Source organism: Haliotis rubra, unplaced genomic scaffold, assembly GCF_003918875.1.
Source record: "Haliotis rubra isolate DU_JTF1 unplaced genomic scaffold, ASM391887v1 Scf350, whole genome shotgun sequence".
Classification (NCBI taxonomy): Eukaryota; Metazoa; Mollusca; class Gastropoda; order Lepetellida; family Haliotidae; genus Haliotis; species Haliotis rubra.
This window is the reverse complement of record NW_025767025.1, coordinates 914643-929314: the sequence shown is the minus strand read 5'-3', so window position 1 is coordinate 929314 and position 14672 is coordinate 914643. Positions and strand designations below refer to the sequence as shown.

Here is a 14672-nt window from a genome sequence, read left to right as displayed (position 1 = left end):
TCTCTCTCCGAGATAATTTCACTGGTTCGTTAAGAAAACCTGGATAATTTCACTATCATGGGTACCGTTTAAATTCATGGCATTTCACTGAACATAGATCCCTTTTACATCCATCGATATGGTCTAGCAGTGCGAGTGTTCCTCAGCGCAGCTTGTACATCATATGACATAAATCCTCATAAAACGCGGGGTGACTCTGCTACCTAGCACTTAAAGAAAAATCTTTGAATCTGGATGCATGATTTCATTTTATTACTTTGTGGAACAAGAACAAATGCATGGTGAAATACATGAAATTGATAAATGACAAAATAAGGCCTTGGACTGTTTGTGAACAATGATCAACAACAAAATGGAAATCAATGAAATATCTCGAATTTTCAGGTAGGTAATTGCATGAGTGTTCACAAGGCAACCAAATACTAATAGGACAATAGCTTTCATTTACAAATATACGATTATAACTAAACCAAGATAATGTAATCAATTCTTGATATCACAGAGATATAATATTTCATGGAACCATCAAATTTATAATACCATTTTCAAAGGAGCTATCATCAGCTTTTTGACATTAAATATATATCAAAACGCATATTCTCACAAAATAGCATATCAGTCAAAATGTGTCAGACCACTTCAACACATGAGTCCTGTGCACCCGACACGAACTTCACAAATCTTAAATCACTCCCAAACAACTGGAACAGTTTGCCCTTCCTTTCCACTGATCGTCTGAGACAGGAATGGCGCCTGAATGGTCATCTCGCCCTCTGCATTCAGGACACTCGTCAACATGGACTGGTCCACTTTGTCTGGGAGACGAATGCGCCTTCGCAGTGTCTCAGTTTCGCTGTACCCGTCACACTTGCTCTCACGCTCGGCTTCCACGGTGACGTCACCATTACGTACAACTACCCGGATGTCTTCTGGTTTGTAGTTGGACAGATCGAACCGAATTTCAAAGTCTTGTGATGATGAGGTGACGGGAAGATTCTCGTCGGCTTTGATCAGTATACTCTCGGCATCTTCATCTCCATCTGACATCAGTCGTTCTACTTCTTCGTCCTCGTCCGTATTTCGGTCTGTCGTCGGCTCTCGTGGAGCACTTTCACCTGCCGTCTGCTCCTCCAGGCGAGCGATGTCACTGGGGTCATGTCTGAGAGACGGCTTCTCGTCATACTTCAACATTAGGCAGGTATTTTCCTCCTGTCCTTTCTCTTCCTCGACATCCATTTGCTTGTCAAAGGACCCGGCTGTCGTTTTGTTGTCATCTACCCGGCGAGGTTCTTCTCTGTCTGGATCTGTGGTCGTCTGTTTAGTAGTTTCTTCCTCCTTGTCATTGGACAAATCCTTCTTCTCCTTCCTCTCAACAACAGGAAGGCCAAACATAGTGGAAAACAGGTGTTTCATGCCTTCTTGAAAAGCTGCTTGAACTTCCTTTTCTCCTTCCATTCCACCGTCGTACTCCTCATCATCTGTGTCACTTGTCCTGGCTGGATTAGATCTGGTTTTCTTCTCTTTGTGTTCAGCTTTCTTCTCGCCCTCTTGCCTCTCCTGTTTGTCCTCCACACTGTGTTTTGCAGACGCGGGGATCTCGAGGATAACCTTGCCTTCAACATATCGGCAGATAACTCCCGTTTTGTCAACACCAGGTGGTAGTGGAAGTCTTCTTGTGACCCGGAAGGAGTTGCTGGGGTCATCATGTCGGCCACACACAACTATGGAGTTATCTGTGACTTTCACTTTTATTTCATCTGCAGAAAAACCGCGGAAATCGAGGCTTGCAGTCATGAATTGCGACTGCCGTTTCTGGGTAGGACACTCCCCCTTCTGTGTCCCTCGACGTGTGACACGCTGACATTTTTCTGTGTCACATTGGCGTCTACCGTGACAGCTTTCTGACTGAGGGTTGTTGTGCGACATCACCATGAGAGGACGGAGAATGTCGTTTAGAAAGCCTATTTTACCCAACTGCTGCTGTTGACAACACGGGTTTCTCTGGTAATGGCAGGGTCTTGAATATGCGGCACGCTCTCTGAAAATATCTTCGGGTACCACGTGGAACAACATGGTTGTAGGCGGTGTCGTTTTCTTGACAAAGATGTAGGCAATTAATTTGATGTATATAACCCAGTTACGTTGTATATACTAGACGCTCTCGCTGTTTCGACGATCAGTCGTCGGTCGTGTTGAGTGTTGAAGCTGAATGCTGGAATGACGGTCAGATAAATCCCTCTGCCTTATATACAGCTACACAACACACCTATAACCTCGCGAATCATCCAGAAAACGCCTCGAGAATGTAATAGTTAATTCGAGAACAAGGTGACAACGTGTTTCTGTTTACGGATGTGACGAAACAACGCCAATGCGCAATCGCGAGTTTAAAAATAGCATTGTGGGCGGAGCTTATTGCGAGTCGGGCACTTCTAGACTGTTCGTGATCTTGCTCGCAGTTGTCAGGCTCACTTCGTCATGTCGAAAATATAAATGTACTATATACGCATATTTTCTCTGGTGTCAGGTTTAGTAAAATGCGTTTGTAGGAAACTGAAGTCAGTAAAGGCATAAGTATTCAGGGACTACACAAGACGTATGCCGACCTCTTACAATAACATGCTGTGGTATAGTGTCAGTGTATGAAATAAGCCAAAATTCCAGCCAAACATCAGGGCTGGTAACTTTAAAATGTTATCAGCCCAAAATGGATTTAACCAGAACAAATATGGTGAATTTACTCAGATGTATGCAACATGTAAAAAATATTACCAGACCATCGGGCTGGCAAGCTGTAAATTTAGACCGTCCTTCTGAAATCTAGACCGTCTCGGGCGGTCGGACGGGCCTTATTTCATACACTGATAGTGTACACCTCTGCCATCTACAGTCTGTACCATAGACGTGTATTTTCAGTAAATCCACATGTATTCAATATGTAATTATTTAAAGTCGTAACCAAAATACGTGTTTAACGTAAATATATCCACGATGTAGTGTTTGCATAGAAATGTACATGGATCGATTAACAATTTCAACAGTTTTTGTACTGTTTAAATTTTATTCGTCGGTAATCCCATTATGGCGTCAGAATTCTATACTCAGTAACTTAAAAATATTCTCAGTTAGTTTAGATGGGTACGGTGTCGTTCTGAATTTTATTCTCATTAACTCAAATATACAGGATATCTTACTTTCATATGAAAATTGCATTCTCTTTCAGATTATGAAATGAGTCATTTAACAACAATTGTAAAAGGTAAAGGTCGTATTTATCACGAGCGAACTTTCACTCCTAATCTAAATGTAAGATCCTTGTAGCTAATTTGAACTAATTAAATTTCAGCTTCCCCAAACGATCTGATTCAATGAGGCCCAGGATGCGATCGTAAATCAGCCCCAATACCGTCCTAATACTTCGATAGTTTTGTGAAAGTAGGAACTGGTATTGTGTTCTATTTAACGACTTGAATCAACTTGCTATAACTGTGACTTTGCGCTTTCATAGTTCGCCGAGACAGTACCGTGTGCAGCTTTCATCAATTTCAAACCCACGAATGCTAATTACTGATATCAACCTTAGATCACTGAAACGCCGAAGACCCGGGGTCGAATCCCCACATGGGTACAATGTGTGAAGCCCATTTCTGGTGTCCCCCGCTGTGATGTTGCTGGAATATTGCTAAAAGCGGCGTCAAACCAAACTCAGTCAGTCAGATCACTGAGATGATGCCAATCTAGCACAAAGCCAGAAAGTTGCGTTTGTGAAGCGTCCGTCAACGCCAGGTCAAGGTGTGTTCACCTTCACATGTAGTCGTTGAGTGAGTGAGTGAGTCTGGCTTTACGCTGCTTTTAGCAATAATCCAGCAATATCACGGCGGGGGACACCATAAATAGGCTTCACACATTGTACCCATGTAGGGAATCGAACCCAGGTCTTCATCGTGACGAGTGAAAGCTTTAACCACTAGGCTACTCCACCGCCAAGTAGTCATTGAGAATAGTGCATCTGGTTTGCATGTTGTAAACCTTTTCAGCATGTTTTCTGTCAACAATTAGTGTAAACGTTCTAGCTTTAAGAAGCAAAAAGCAAGGGCGGCACAGATTTGAGTCCCATAATTAAATTTCCTTCTTTTTGTATCTACTTAAAACCTACAAAACCAAAATACACCCTTCAGAAAAGTGAGCGAGTTCCGTTTTATGCCGCTTTTTAGCAGATTCCAGAAATATCACGGCGAGGGCACCAAAATTGGGCTTTACACATTAATTGTACCCATGTGGTGAATCGAACCCGGGCCATCGGCGTGGCGAGCGAACGTTTTAACCACACTGTGCTACCCCACTGCCCCTTTCAAAAAAGAAAAAGAAAGAAACGCGTAGACTATAATGTGAATGTTGGTTTTGTTTATTCATAAAACATTCAATACACTAAACATATCATTTATGGAACGATATCAGTCACACGTTCGTTTACTGGATTAGTGCACAAACACAACCTCTTGGAACCTATGGAGCTTTGTAAAGCAATTTTGGTAAGATTTAATGAAATTGTCATGGAAAAAGAATTAAAGCATAGTACACGTGCAAATATCAAATCAGATTATATGCAACATGCACATAATTTAACAAAATATATATTTTCAATGTAAACTTGTGCGTTTCTATAATTTTTAATGAGTGCATAATTAATCTTGTCGTGGCATATACAACTCCTTCAGATAATCTCTATGTAACAATTCAGAAATTGTGGTTGACTTAGCGATCACATTCATATAAAGTTTTAAAAACTAATGAACATCAGAAGCTTGAGTATTCCATACGCATCTATGAGTATTCCAACACAATCATAAGTGCATATGTCGGTCACACATGTCTACACATGTTTCTTGCTTCATCCGTAGATACATCATTAAATACACTAAACGCCAAAAGAAATGTTACCCTCCTTCCTTAATTAATTTCTTAAAATCTACTCAAGTGAGGATGAAACTTTCTGCTGCATTGTGATGCGTGGACGTCTACTTCTTGGTCTGTCTACGGTGACCCCAATCTATAGCGCTGAATACGTCTTATAACCGTGATATACGGTGGCATCCGAGGGCGTTGGCAACATCATTGTATGTCGATCCCATCTGCACCATCCCAATGGCTCTTTCTCTCTTCAGCTGTTAATCGCGGCATAGTTCTCGTACTTGCGTATCATATCATGCATTCTAGGCTCTCTTTATACCCTATAGAATCCACAAAAGGCGTTTATGCTTGTCGTAAGAGGCGACTAACGGGATCGGGTGGTCAGGCTCGCTGACTTGGTTGACACATGTCATCGGTTCCCAATTGCGCAGATCGATGCTCATGCTGTTGATCACTGGACTGTCTGGTCCAGACTCGATTATTTACAGACCGACGCCAAATAGCTGGAATATTGCTGAGTGTGACGTAAAACTAAACTCACTCACTCACTCATCCTATAGAATCATCATTCCACACGTGAAATTGATGCAAATATTACTTGAATTTTGCTACGTTTTGGCGATTAATATTGCTATGTGTAAACAGAAAATGGAAAAATGTTACTTTGCGAGCACAAATGTTAACAAAGATAATTTTAGGTGTTCCTAAACACTTTTTCAAGATATCAAAGGCACCTTTTACTTGTTTTCACAAATGCAAATCAGCAGGAAGTGTTTGAAAAGACTCAAATCATAGGAATGATTCTTTTACATATTTACACACTCTACAACAGTTGTTTCTTGTTTTAATAGCTGAAAAATGGCGATTTTAAATGGTTTATCTTTGTCCAAAAGCAGAATTTTATTTCAACCGTTCTTTCGGACATCTAAATCACTGTTATTGGTTTATTTCGGCATGGTCGAAAATAAGACAATTTAACTCTTCTGAACAGATTCATTTCGCCTAAATATGAATGCATTTGAGATTTTGTTTCGTGATTTGCATAAAGCTGTGTTGTTAAGCTTTCTTGTGAAGTAATACCTTCTAACATATCATGTCTAGTTTTTAAGTACTTCATAAAGGTAGGAGGGTAACGTATGTTTTGGCTTTTAGTGTACATGTGCTGTTACTGGTATTACTGACAAAACTGATCAGATGGTATATGAATGTATAACACATATCATGCAGGGAGTCTAAACGTTTTGTGTGTTGGTAAGGTTATTATACTTCAGCGTCATGGGCGATATCTGTTAGCATAACACGATAGAAGCCGTGTGTGTGTATGTGTGTGTGCGTGCGTTCGAGCGTGAGTTTGTGTATACCTTTGATTCGATAATCAAGCTAGCGGTGTTTTAATCTAAACGATTTTACCACAAGTACCGTTTGTATTAATGGTGTTTCACTGCACACAGACCTCTGTCACTGCCATCCATATGGTGGAGCGATGTGAAGGTCCTTCACAACACACACATCCTGATGTGTATAAGTCTTCACGTCAGCCGAGATGCTTCACATACTATTCAAAATAAAACCGGACATGGAAGTATGCATTATGACATTTTATTACTTTTTGAAACACGACAGGTGTATCAGACATACAAATTCATGGTGAAATACATGGAACTAATAAAAATGACAATTTAAAAAATACAGATCATGAACTGTTAAAAAAGAACAACAAAATGGATATATGTCTAAAGTATTTAGACGACTGTAACTGGATGATGTAAAGGGGGTGTCAGTGAGTACACATTAGCCCAATACTGATCGGACAGTTGTTCACATGTGAACATATACGTTGAGACAAAAATAAAACTACGTGAACAATCCTTGGCATCTAACAAGTATGATATTTTTTTACCCAGATATCATCCTCCTTATACTGTTTTCATGGGAATTCTTATCCGACATTAAATATTTATCAAGACGCATAATTCAACGAAGTAAGATATATCTGTCAGAAATAAGACAGACTGACCTCAACAACTGAGTCCTGTGTATCGTCATGAACACAATCTCAAATCAGTTCATGGGAATTATTATCTGACATTAAATATTTATCATATTTTCACGAAAAAGAATATGTATCAGTCAAAATGTGACTGACCACTTCAACACATTGAGTCCAATATATCCGACACGAACTTCACAAATCTCAAATCACTCCCAAACAACTGGAACAGTTTGCTCTTCCTTTCCACTGATGGTCTGAGACAGGAATGGCGCCTGAATGGTCATCTCGCCCTCTGCATTCAGGACACTCGTCAACATGGACTGGTCCACTTTGTCTGGGAGACGAATGCGCCTTCGCAGTGTCTCAGTTTCGCTGTACCCGTCACACTTGCTCTCACGCTCGGCTTCCACGGTGACGTCACCATTACTTACAACTACCCGGATGTCTTCTGGTTTGTAGTTGGACAGATCGAACCGAATTTCGAAATCTTGTGATGATGAGGTGACGGGAAGATTCTCGTCGGCTTTGATCAGTATACTCTCGGCATCTTCATCTCCATCTGACATCAGTCGTTCTACTTCTTCGTCCTCGTCCGTATTTCGGACTGTCGTCGGCTCTCGTGGAGCACTGTCAGCTGTCGTCTGCTCCTCCACGTAAGCGATGTCACTGGGGTCATGTCTGAGAGACGGCTTCTCGTCATACTTCAACATTAGGCAGGTATCTTCCTCCTGTCCTTTCTCTTCCTCGACATCCATTTGCTTGTCAAAGGACCCGTCTGTCGTTTTGTTGTCATCTTCCGGGCGAGGTTTCTCTCTGTCTGGATCTGTGGTCGTCTGTTCAGTAGTTTCTTCCTCCTTATCAGGACTCCCTTTGGACAAATCCTTCTTCTCCTTCCTCTCAACAACAGGAAGGCCAAACATAGTGGAAAACAGGTGTTTCATGCCTTCTTGAAGAGCTGCTTGAACTTCCTTTTCTCCTTCCATTCCACCGTCGTCGTACTCCTCATCATCTGTGTCACTTGTCCTGGCTGGGTTAGATCTGGTTTTCTTCTCTTTGTGTTCAGCTTTCTTCTCGCCCTCTTGCCTCTCCTGTTTGTCCTCCACACTGTGTTTTGCAGACGCGGGGATCTCGAGGATAACCTTGCCTTCAACATATCGGCAGATAACTCCCGTTTTGTCAACACCAGGTGGTAGTGGAAGTCTTCTTGTGACCCGGAAGGAGTTGTTGGGGTCATCATGTCCTCCACACACAACTATGGTGTTATCTGTGACTTTCACTTTTATTTCATCTGCAGAAAAACCGCGGAAATCGAGGCTTGCAGTCATGGAGACCGGCTGCCGTTTCTGGGAAGGTGGCTCCCCCTTCTGTGTCCCTCGACGTGTGACACGCTGACATTTTTCTGTGTCACATTGGCGTCTACCGTGACAGCTTTCTGACTGAGGGTTGTTGTGCGACATCACCATGAGAGGACGGAGAATGTCGTTCAGAAAGCCCATTTTACCCAACTGCTGCTGTTGACAACACGGGTTTCTCTGGTAATGGCAGGGTCTTGAATATGCGGCACGCTCTCTGAAAATATCTTCGGGTACCACGTGGAACAACATGGTTGTAGGCGGTGTCGTTTTCTTGACAAAGATGTAGGCAATTAATTCAATGTATATGACCCAGTTACGTTGTATATACTAGACGCTCTCGCTGTTTCGACGATCAGTTGTCGGTCGTGTTGAGTGTTGAAGCTGAATGCTGGAATGACAGTCAGTTCAAATCCCTCAGCCTTATATACAGCTACACAACACACCTACAACCTCGCGAATCATCCAGAAAACGCCACGAAGAATGTAATAGTTAATTCGAGAACCAGGTGACAACGTGTTTCTGTTTACGGATGTGACGAAACAACGCCAATGCGCAATCGCGAGTTTAAAAATAGCACAGTGGGCGGAGCTTATCGCGAGTCGGGCGCTTCTAGAATGTTCGTGATCTTGCTCGCAGTTGTCAGGCTCACTTCGTCATGTCGAAAAATAAATGTACTATATACGCATATTTTCTCTGGTGTCAGGTTTAGTAAAATGCGTTTGTAGGAAACTGAAGTCAGTAAAGGCAACAGTATTCAGGGACTACACAAGACTTATGCCGACCTCTTACAATAACATGCTGTGGTATAGTGATGTATGCAACATGTAAAAATATTACCAGACCATCGGGCTGGCAAGCTGTAAAATTTAGACCGTCCTTCTTAAATCTAGACCGTCTCGGGCGGTCGGACGGGCCTTATTTCATACACTGATAGTGTACACCTCTGCCATCTCCAGTCTGTACCATAGACGTGTATTTTCAGTAAATCCACATGTATTCAATATGTATTTATTTAAAGTCGTAACCAAAATACGTGTTTAACGTGAATATCCACGTTGTAGTGTTTGCATAGAAATGTACATGGATCGATTAACAATTTCAACAGTTTTTGTACTGTTTAAATTTTATTCGTCAGTAATCCCATTATGGCGTCAGAATTCTATACTCAGTAACTTAAAAATATTCTCAGTTAGTTTAGATGGGTACGGTGTCGTTCTGAATTTTATTCTCATTAACTCAAATATACAGGATATCTTACTTTCATATGAAAATTGCATTCTCTTTCAGATTATGAAATGAGTCATTTAACAACAATTGTAAAAGGTAAAGGTCGTATTTATCACGAGCGAACTTTCACTCCTAATCTAAATGTAAGATCCTTGTAGCTAATTTGAACTAATTAAATTTCAGCTTTCCCAAACGATCTGATTCAATGTGGCCCCAGGACGCGATCGTAAATCAGCTCCAATACCGTCCTAATACTTCGATAGTTTTGTGAAAGTAGGAACTGGTATTGTGTTCTATTTAACGACTTGAATCAACTTGCTATAACTGTGACTTTGCGCTTTCATAGTTCGCCGAGACAGTACCGTGTGCAGCTTTCATCAATTTCAAACCCACGAATGCTAATTACTGATATCAACCTTAGATCACTGAAACGCCGAAGACCCGGGGTCGAATCCCCACATGGGTACAATGTGTGAAGCCCATTTCTGGTGTCCCCCGCTGTGATGTTGCTGGAATATTGCTAAAAGCGGCGTCAAACCAAACTCAGTCAGTCAGATCACTGAGATGATGCCAATCTAGCACAAAGCCAGAAAGTTGCGTTTGTGAAGCGTCCGTCAACGCCAGGTCAAGGTGTGTTCACCTTCACATGTAGTCGTTGAGTGAGTGAGTGAGTCTGGCTTTACGCTGCTTTTAGCAATAATCCAGCAATATCACGGCGGGGACACCATAAAATAGGCTTCACACATTGTACCCATGTAGGAATCGAACCCAGGTCTTCATCGTGACGAGTGAACGCTTTAACCACTAGGCTACTCCACCGCCAAGTAGTCATTGAGAATAGAGCATCGGGTTTGCATGTTGTTCAACATTTTAAGCATGTTTTCTGTCAACAATTAGTGTAAACGTTCTAGCTTTAAGAAGAAAAAAGCAAGGGCGGCACAGATTTGAGTCCCATAATTAAATTTCCTTCATTTTGTATCTACTTAAAACCTACAAAACCAAAATACACCCTTCAGAAAAGTGAGCGAGTTCCGTTTTATGCCGCTTTTTAGCAGATTCCAGAAATATCACGGCGAGGGCACCAAAATTGGGCTTTACACATTAATTGTACCCATGTGGTGAATCGAACCCGGGCCATCGGCGTGGCGAGCGAACGTTTTAACCACACTGTGCTACCCCACTGCCCCTTTCAAAAAGAAAAAAAAAAACGCGTAGACTATAATGTGAATGTTGGTTTTGTTTATTCATAAAACATTCAATACACTAAACATATCATTTATGGAACGATATCAGTCACACGTTCGTTTACTGGATTAGTGCACAAACACAACCTCTTGGAACCTATGGAGCTTTGTAAAGCAATTTTGGTAAGATTTAATGAAATATTGTCATGGAAAAGAATTAAAGCAGAGTACACGTGCAAATATCAAATCAGATTAAATGCAACATGCACATAATTTAACAAAATATAGTTTTCAATGTAAACTTGTGCGTTTCTATAATTTTTAAGAGAGTGTATAATATAAATTGTATGCTCTCTCGAGGGTAATACGTCTGATGTACGCCTCTTTGTAGCAGTGTCACCCGAGCCGGTACGACTGGATTTTTAACATCAGTGAAACATATTCTGACAAGCATAAAACTGCTATAAAAAAATGATAATTTTGTTTAAGCTGAGTGTGCAAACCACTCAATGTATAACATATAGCTTAAATAAAGCAGTGAAAGTCAGTAAAATAAATCTGTACAAAGTGAACACAAAACAGCTGATCGAACGGTTTTCGAACTCCGGGCACGGCATGCGTCATATTATGACGTCATACGATTGTTAGCGCTTCAGCTTCTCGGCGGAGAGCTTGGCGGCTACCGTGGAAGCGGGTAATATTTTCCCCAGACACGGAAACTTGTTACACCCATTGATCAATGAAATTAAAGTATTTTACATGAAGGTAAGATCAATCATTAAACGCTCTAAACGCCAAAGAAACGTTATCCTCCTTCCTTAATTAATTTCTTAAAATCTACTCAAGTGAGGATGAAACTTTCTGCTGCATTGTGATGCGTGGACGTCCACTTCTTGGTCTGTCTACGGTGACCCCAATCTATAGCGCTGAATACGTCTTATAACCGTGATATACAGTGGCATCCGAGGGCGTTGGCAACAACATTGTATGTCGATCCCATCTGCACCATCCCAATGGCTCTTTCTCTCTCTTCAGCTGTTAATCGTGGCATATTTCTCGTACTTCTGCATACCATATCATGCATTCTAGGCCCTCTTTATACCCTATAGAATCATCATTCTACAATTGCGTGAAATTGATGCAAATATTACTGGAATATTGCTACGTTTTGGCGATTGATATTGCTATGTGTAAACAGAAAATAGAAAAATGTTACTTTGCAAGCACAATAATGTTAACAAAGAAAATAATTTTAGGTGTTCCTAAACACTTTTCAAGATATCAAAGGCACTTTGTACTTGTTTGCACAAATGCAAATCAGCAGAAATTGTTTTAAAGACTGAAATCATAGGAATGATTCTTTTACAACGTTACACACTCTACAACAGTTGTTTCTTGTTTTAACAGCTGACAAATGGTTACTGTAAATGGTTTATCTTTTTCTCAAAGCAGAATTTTATTTCAACCGTTCTTTAGACATCTAAATACTGTTATTGGTTTATTTCGGCATGGTCGAAAATAGGACAATTTAACTCTTCTGAAAAGATTATTTTCGCCTACAATCCGTTTGGCTCAAAAGCGGACCGATGAATTGCAATCTAACTCGAAAACTAATAAACATAAAATACTCAATGAAACGCTGATCATAATCAAAACATCATACCCACTCTGTGAGGTTTTTGTAGAATTTTGTCCTAAAATGAAAAAGTTGTTTAACAATCTATCATTAAAATATTGACACAGTTCACTATTTGTTATGCAGAAAGGGACAGCCAGGTGTTCGAGAACGGATGGAGACGGCATTAATGAATAAATAACTTTGTCTGTGAACGTGCTTCTCGAACACCTGGCTGCATTTGAGATTTTTTTCGTGATTTGCATAAAGCTGTGTTGTTAAGCTTTCTTGTAAAGTAATACCTTCTAACATATCATATCTAGTTTTTAAAGTAATTCATAAAGGTAGGAGGGTAACGTATCTTTTGTCTATTAGTGTACATGTGCTGTTACTGGTATTACAGACAAAACTGATCAGATGGTATATAAATGTATAACACATATAACATGCAGGGGAGTCTCAAACGTTTTGTGTGTTGGTAAGGTTATTATACTTCAGCGACATGGGCGATATCTGTTGGCATAACACGATAGAAGCCGTGTGTGTGTATGTGTGTGTGTGTGCGTGCGCGCGTGCGTCGAGCGTGAGTTTGTGTATACCTTTGATTCGATAATCAAGCGGTGTTTTAATCTTAAACGATTTTACCACAAGTACCGCTTGTATTAATGGTGTTTCACTGCACACAGACCTCTGTCACTGCCATCCATATGGTGGCGCGATGTGAAGGTCCTTCACAAAACACACATCCTGATGTGTATAAGTCTTTACGTCAGCCGAAATGCTTATGTCACATACTATTCAAAATAAAACCGGACATGGAAGTATCCATTATGACATTTTATTACTTTGTGAAACACGACACGTGTATCAGACATACAAATGCATGGTGAAATACATGGAACTAATAAAATGACAATTTAAAAATACAGATCATGAACTGTTAAAAAGAACAACAAAATGGATATACATGTCTAAAGTATTTAGAGACACTGTAACTGGATGATGTAAAGGGGTGTCAGTGAGTACACATTAGCCCAATACTGATCGGACAGTTGTTCACATGTGAACATATACGTTAAGACACAAAAATAAAACTATGTGAACAATCCTTGGCATCTAACAAGTATGATATTTTTTTTACCCAGATATCATCCTCCTTATACTGTTTTCATGGGAATTCTTATCCGACATTAAATATTTGTCCAGACGCATAATTCAACGAAGTAAGATATATCTGTCAGAAATACGACAGACTGACCTCAACACACTGAGTCCTGTGTATCGTCATGAACACAATCTCAAATCAGTTCATGGGAATTATTATCTGACATTAAATATTTATCAAGACGCATATTTTCACGAAAAAGAATATGTATCAGTCAAAATGTGTCAGACCACTTCAACACATGAGTCCTGTGTATCCGACACTAACTTCACAAATCTTAAATCACTCCCAAACAATTGGAACAGTTTGCTCTTCCTTTCCACTGATGGTCTGAGACAGGAATGGCGCCTGAATGGTCATCTCGCCCTCTGCATTCAGGACACTCGTCAACATGGACTGGTCCACTTTGTCTGGGAGACGAATGCGCCTTCGCAGTGTCTCAGTTTCGCTGTACCCGTCACACTTGCTCTCACGCTCGGCTTCCACGGTGACGTCACCATTACTTACAACTACCCGGATGTCTTCTGGTTTGTAGTTGGACAGATCGAACCGAATTTCGAAATCTTGTGATGATGAGGAGACGGGAAGATTCTCGTCGGCTTTGATCAGTATACTCTCGGCATCTTCATCTCCATCTGACATCAGTCGTTCTACTTCTTCGTCCTCGTCCGTATTTCGGTCTGTCGTCTGCTCTGGCAGAACACTGACAGCTGTCGTCTGCTCCTCCAGGCGAGCGATGTCACTGGGGTCATGTCTGAGAGACGGCTTCTCGTCATACTTCAACATTAGGCAGGTATCTTCCTCCTGTCCTTTCTCTTCCTCGACATCCATTTGCTTGTCAAAGGACCCGTCTGTCGTTTTGTTGTCATCTTCCGGGCGAGGTTCCTCTCTGTCTGGATCTGTGGTCGTCTGTTCAGTAGATGCTTCCTCCTTATCAGGACTCCCTTTGGACAAATCTTACATCTTCTCCTTCCTACAACAAGGAAGAGCAACGGCCAAACATAGTGGAAAACAGGTGTTTCATGAACTTCTTGAAGAGTTGTACTCTTGAACTTCCTTTTCTCCTTCCATTCCATCGTCGTCGTACTCCTCATCATCTGTGTCACTTGTCCTTTCTGGGTTAGATCTGGTTTCTTCTCTTTCTTGTTCAGCTTTCCATCTCCACCGTCTTGCCTCGTTTGTCCTCCATGTGTTTTGCAGACGCGGGGATCATCATCCTTC

At 41.0% G+C, this 14672-nt stretch overlaps 3 protein-coding genes across 3 annotated transcripts; all 3 read right to left on the bottom strand.

Annotated features, from left to right (window-relative positions):
- Nucleotides 1–229: 229 nt before the first annotated feature.
- LOC124285048 lies at nt 230–2149 on the bottom strand. The gene has a single exon (XM_046721196.1). It carries the CDS (start codon nt 2071–2073, stop codon nt 688–690), a length of 1386 nt encoding a protein of 461 aa, XP_046577152.1. The 5' UTR covers nt 2074–2149; the 3' UTR covers nt 230–687.
- Nucleotides 230–14371, bottom strand: LOC124285049 (alpha-crystallin A chain-like). Its single transcript, XM_046721197.1, has 2 exons — nt 13671–14371; nt 230–624 (listed from the first exon to the last, which is right to left on the bottom strand). Exon 1 carries the CDS (start codon nt 14280–14282, stop codon nt 13734–13736), a length of 549 nt encoding a protein of 182 aa, XP_046577153.1. The 5' UTR covers nt 14283–14371; the 3' UTR covers nt 230–624; nt 13671–13733.
- On the bottom strand, nt 6499–8678 carry LOC124285047. Its single transcript, XM_046721195.1, has one exon. The coding sequence runs from the start codon at nt 8506–8508 to the stop codon at nt 7111–7113; it is 1398 nt and encodes a 465-aa protein (XP_046577151.1). The 5' UTR covers nt 8509–8678; the 3' UTR covers nt 6499–7110.
- Nucleotides 14372–14672: the final 301 nt, after the last annotated feature.

Bases quoted from the DNA above. Each gene is read 5' to 3' on its own strand.
- LOC124285048 (XM_046721196.1), bottom strand. From the start codon at position 2,073: ATGTTGTTCCACGTGGTACCCGAAGATATTTTCAGAGAGCGTGCCGCA.
- LOC124285047 (XM_046721195.1), bottom strand. From the start codon at position 8,508: ATGTTGTTCCACGTGGTACCCGAAGATATTTTCAGAGAGCGTGCCGCA.
- LOC124285049 (XM_046721197.1), bottom strand. From the start codon at position 14,282: ATGGATGTCGAGGAAGAGAAAGGACAGGAGGAAGATACCTGCCTAATG.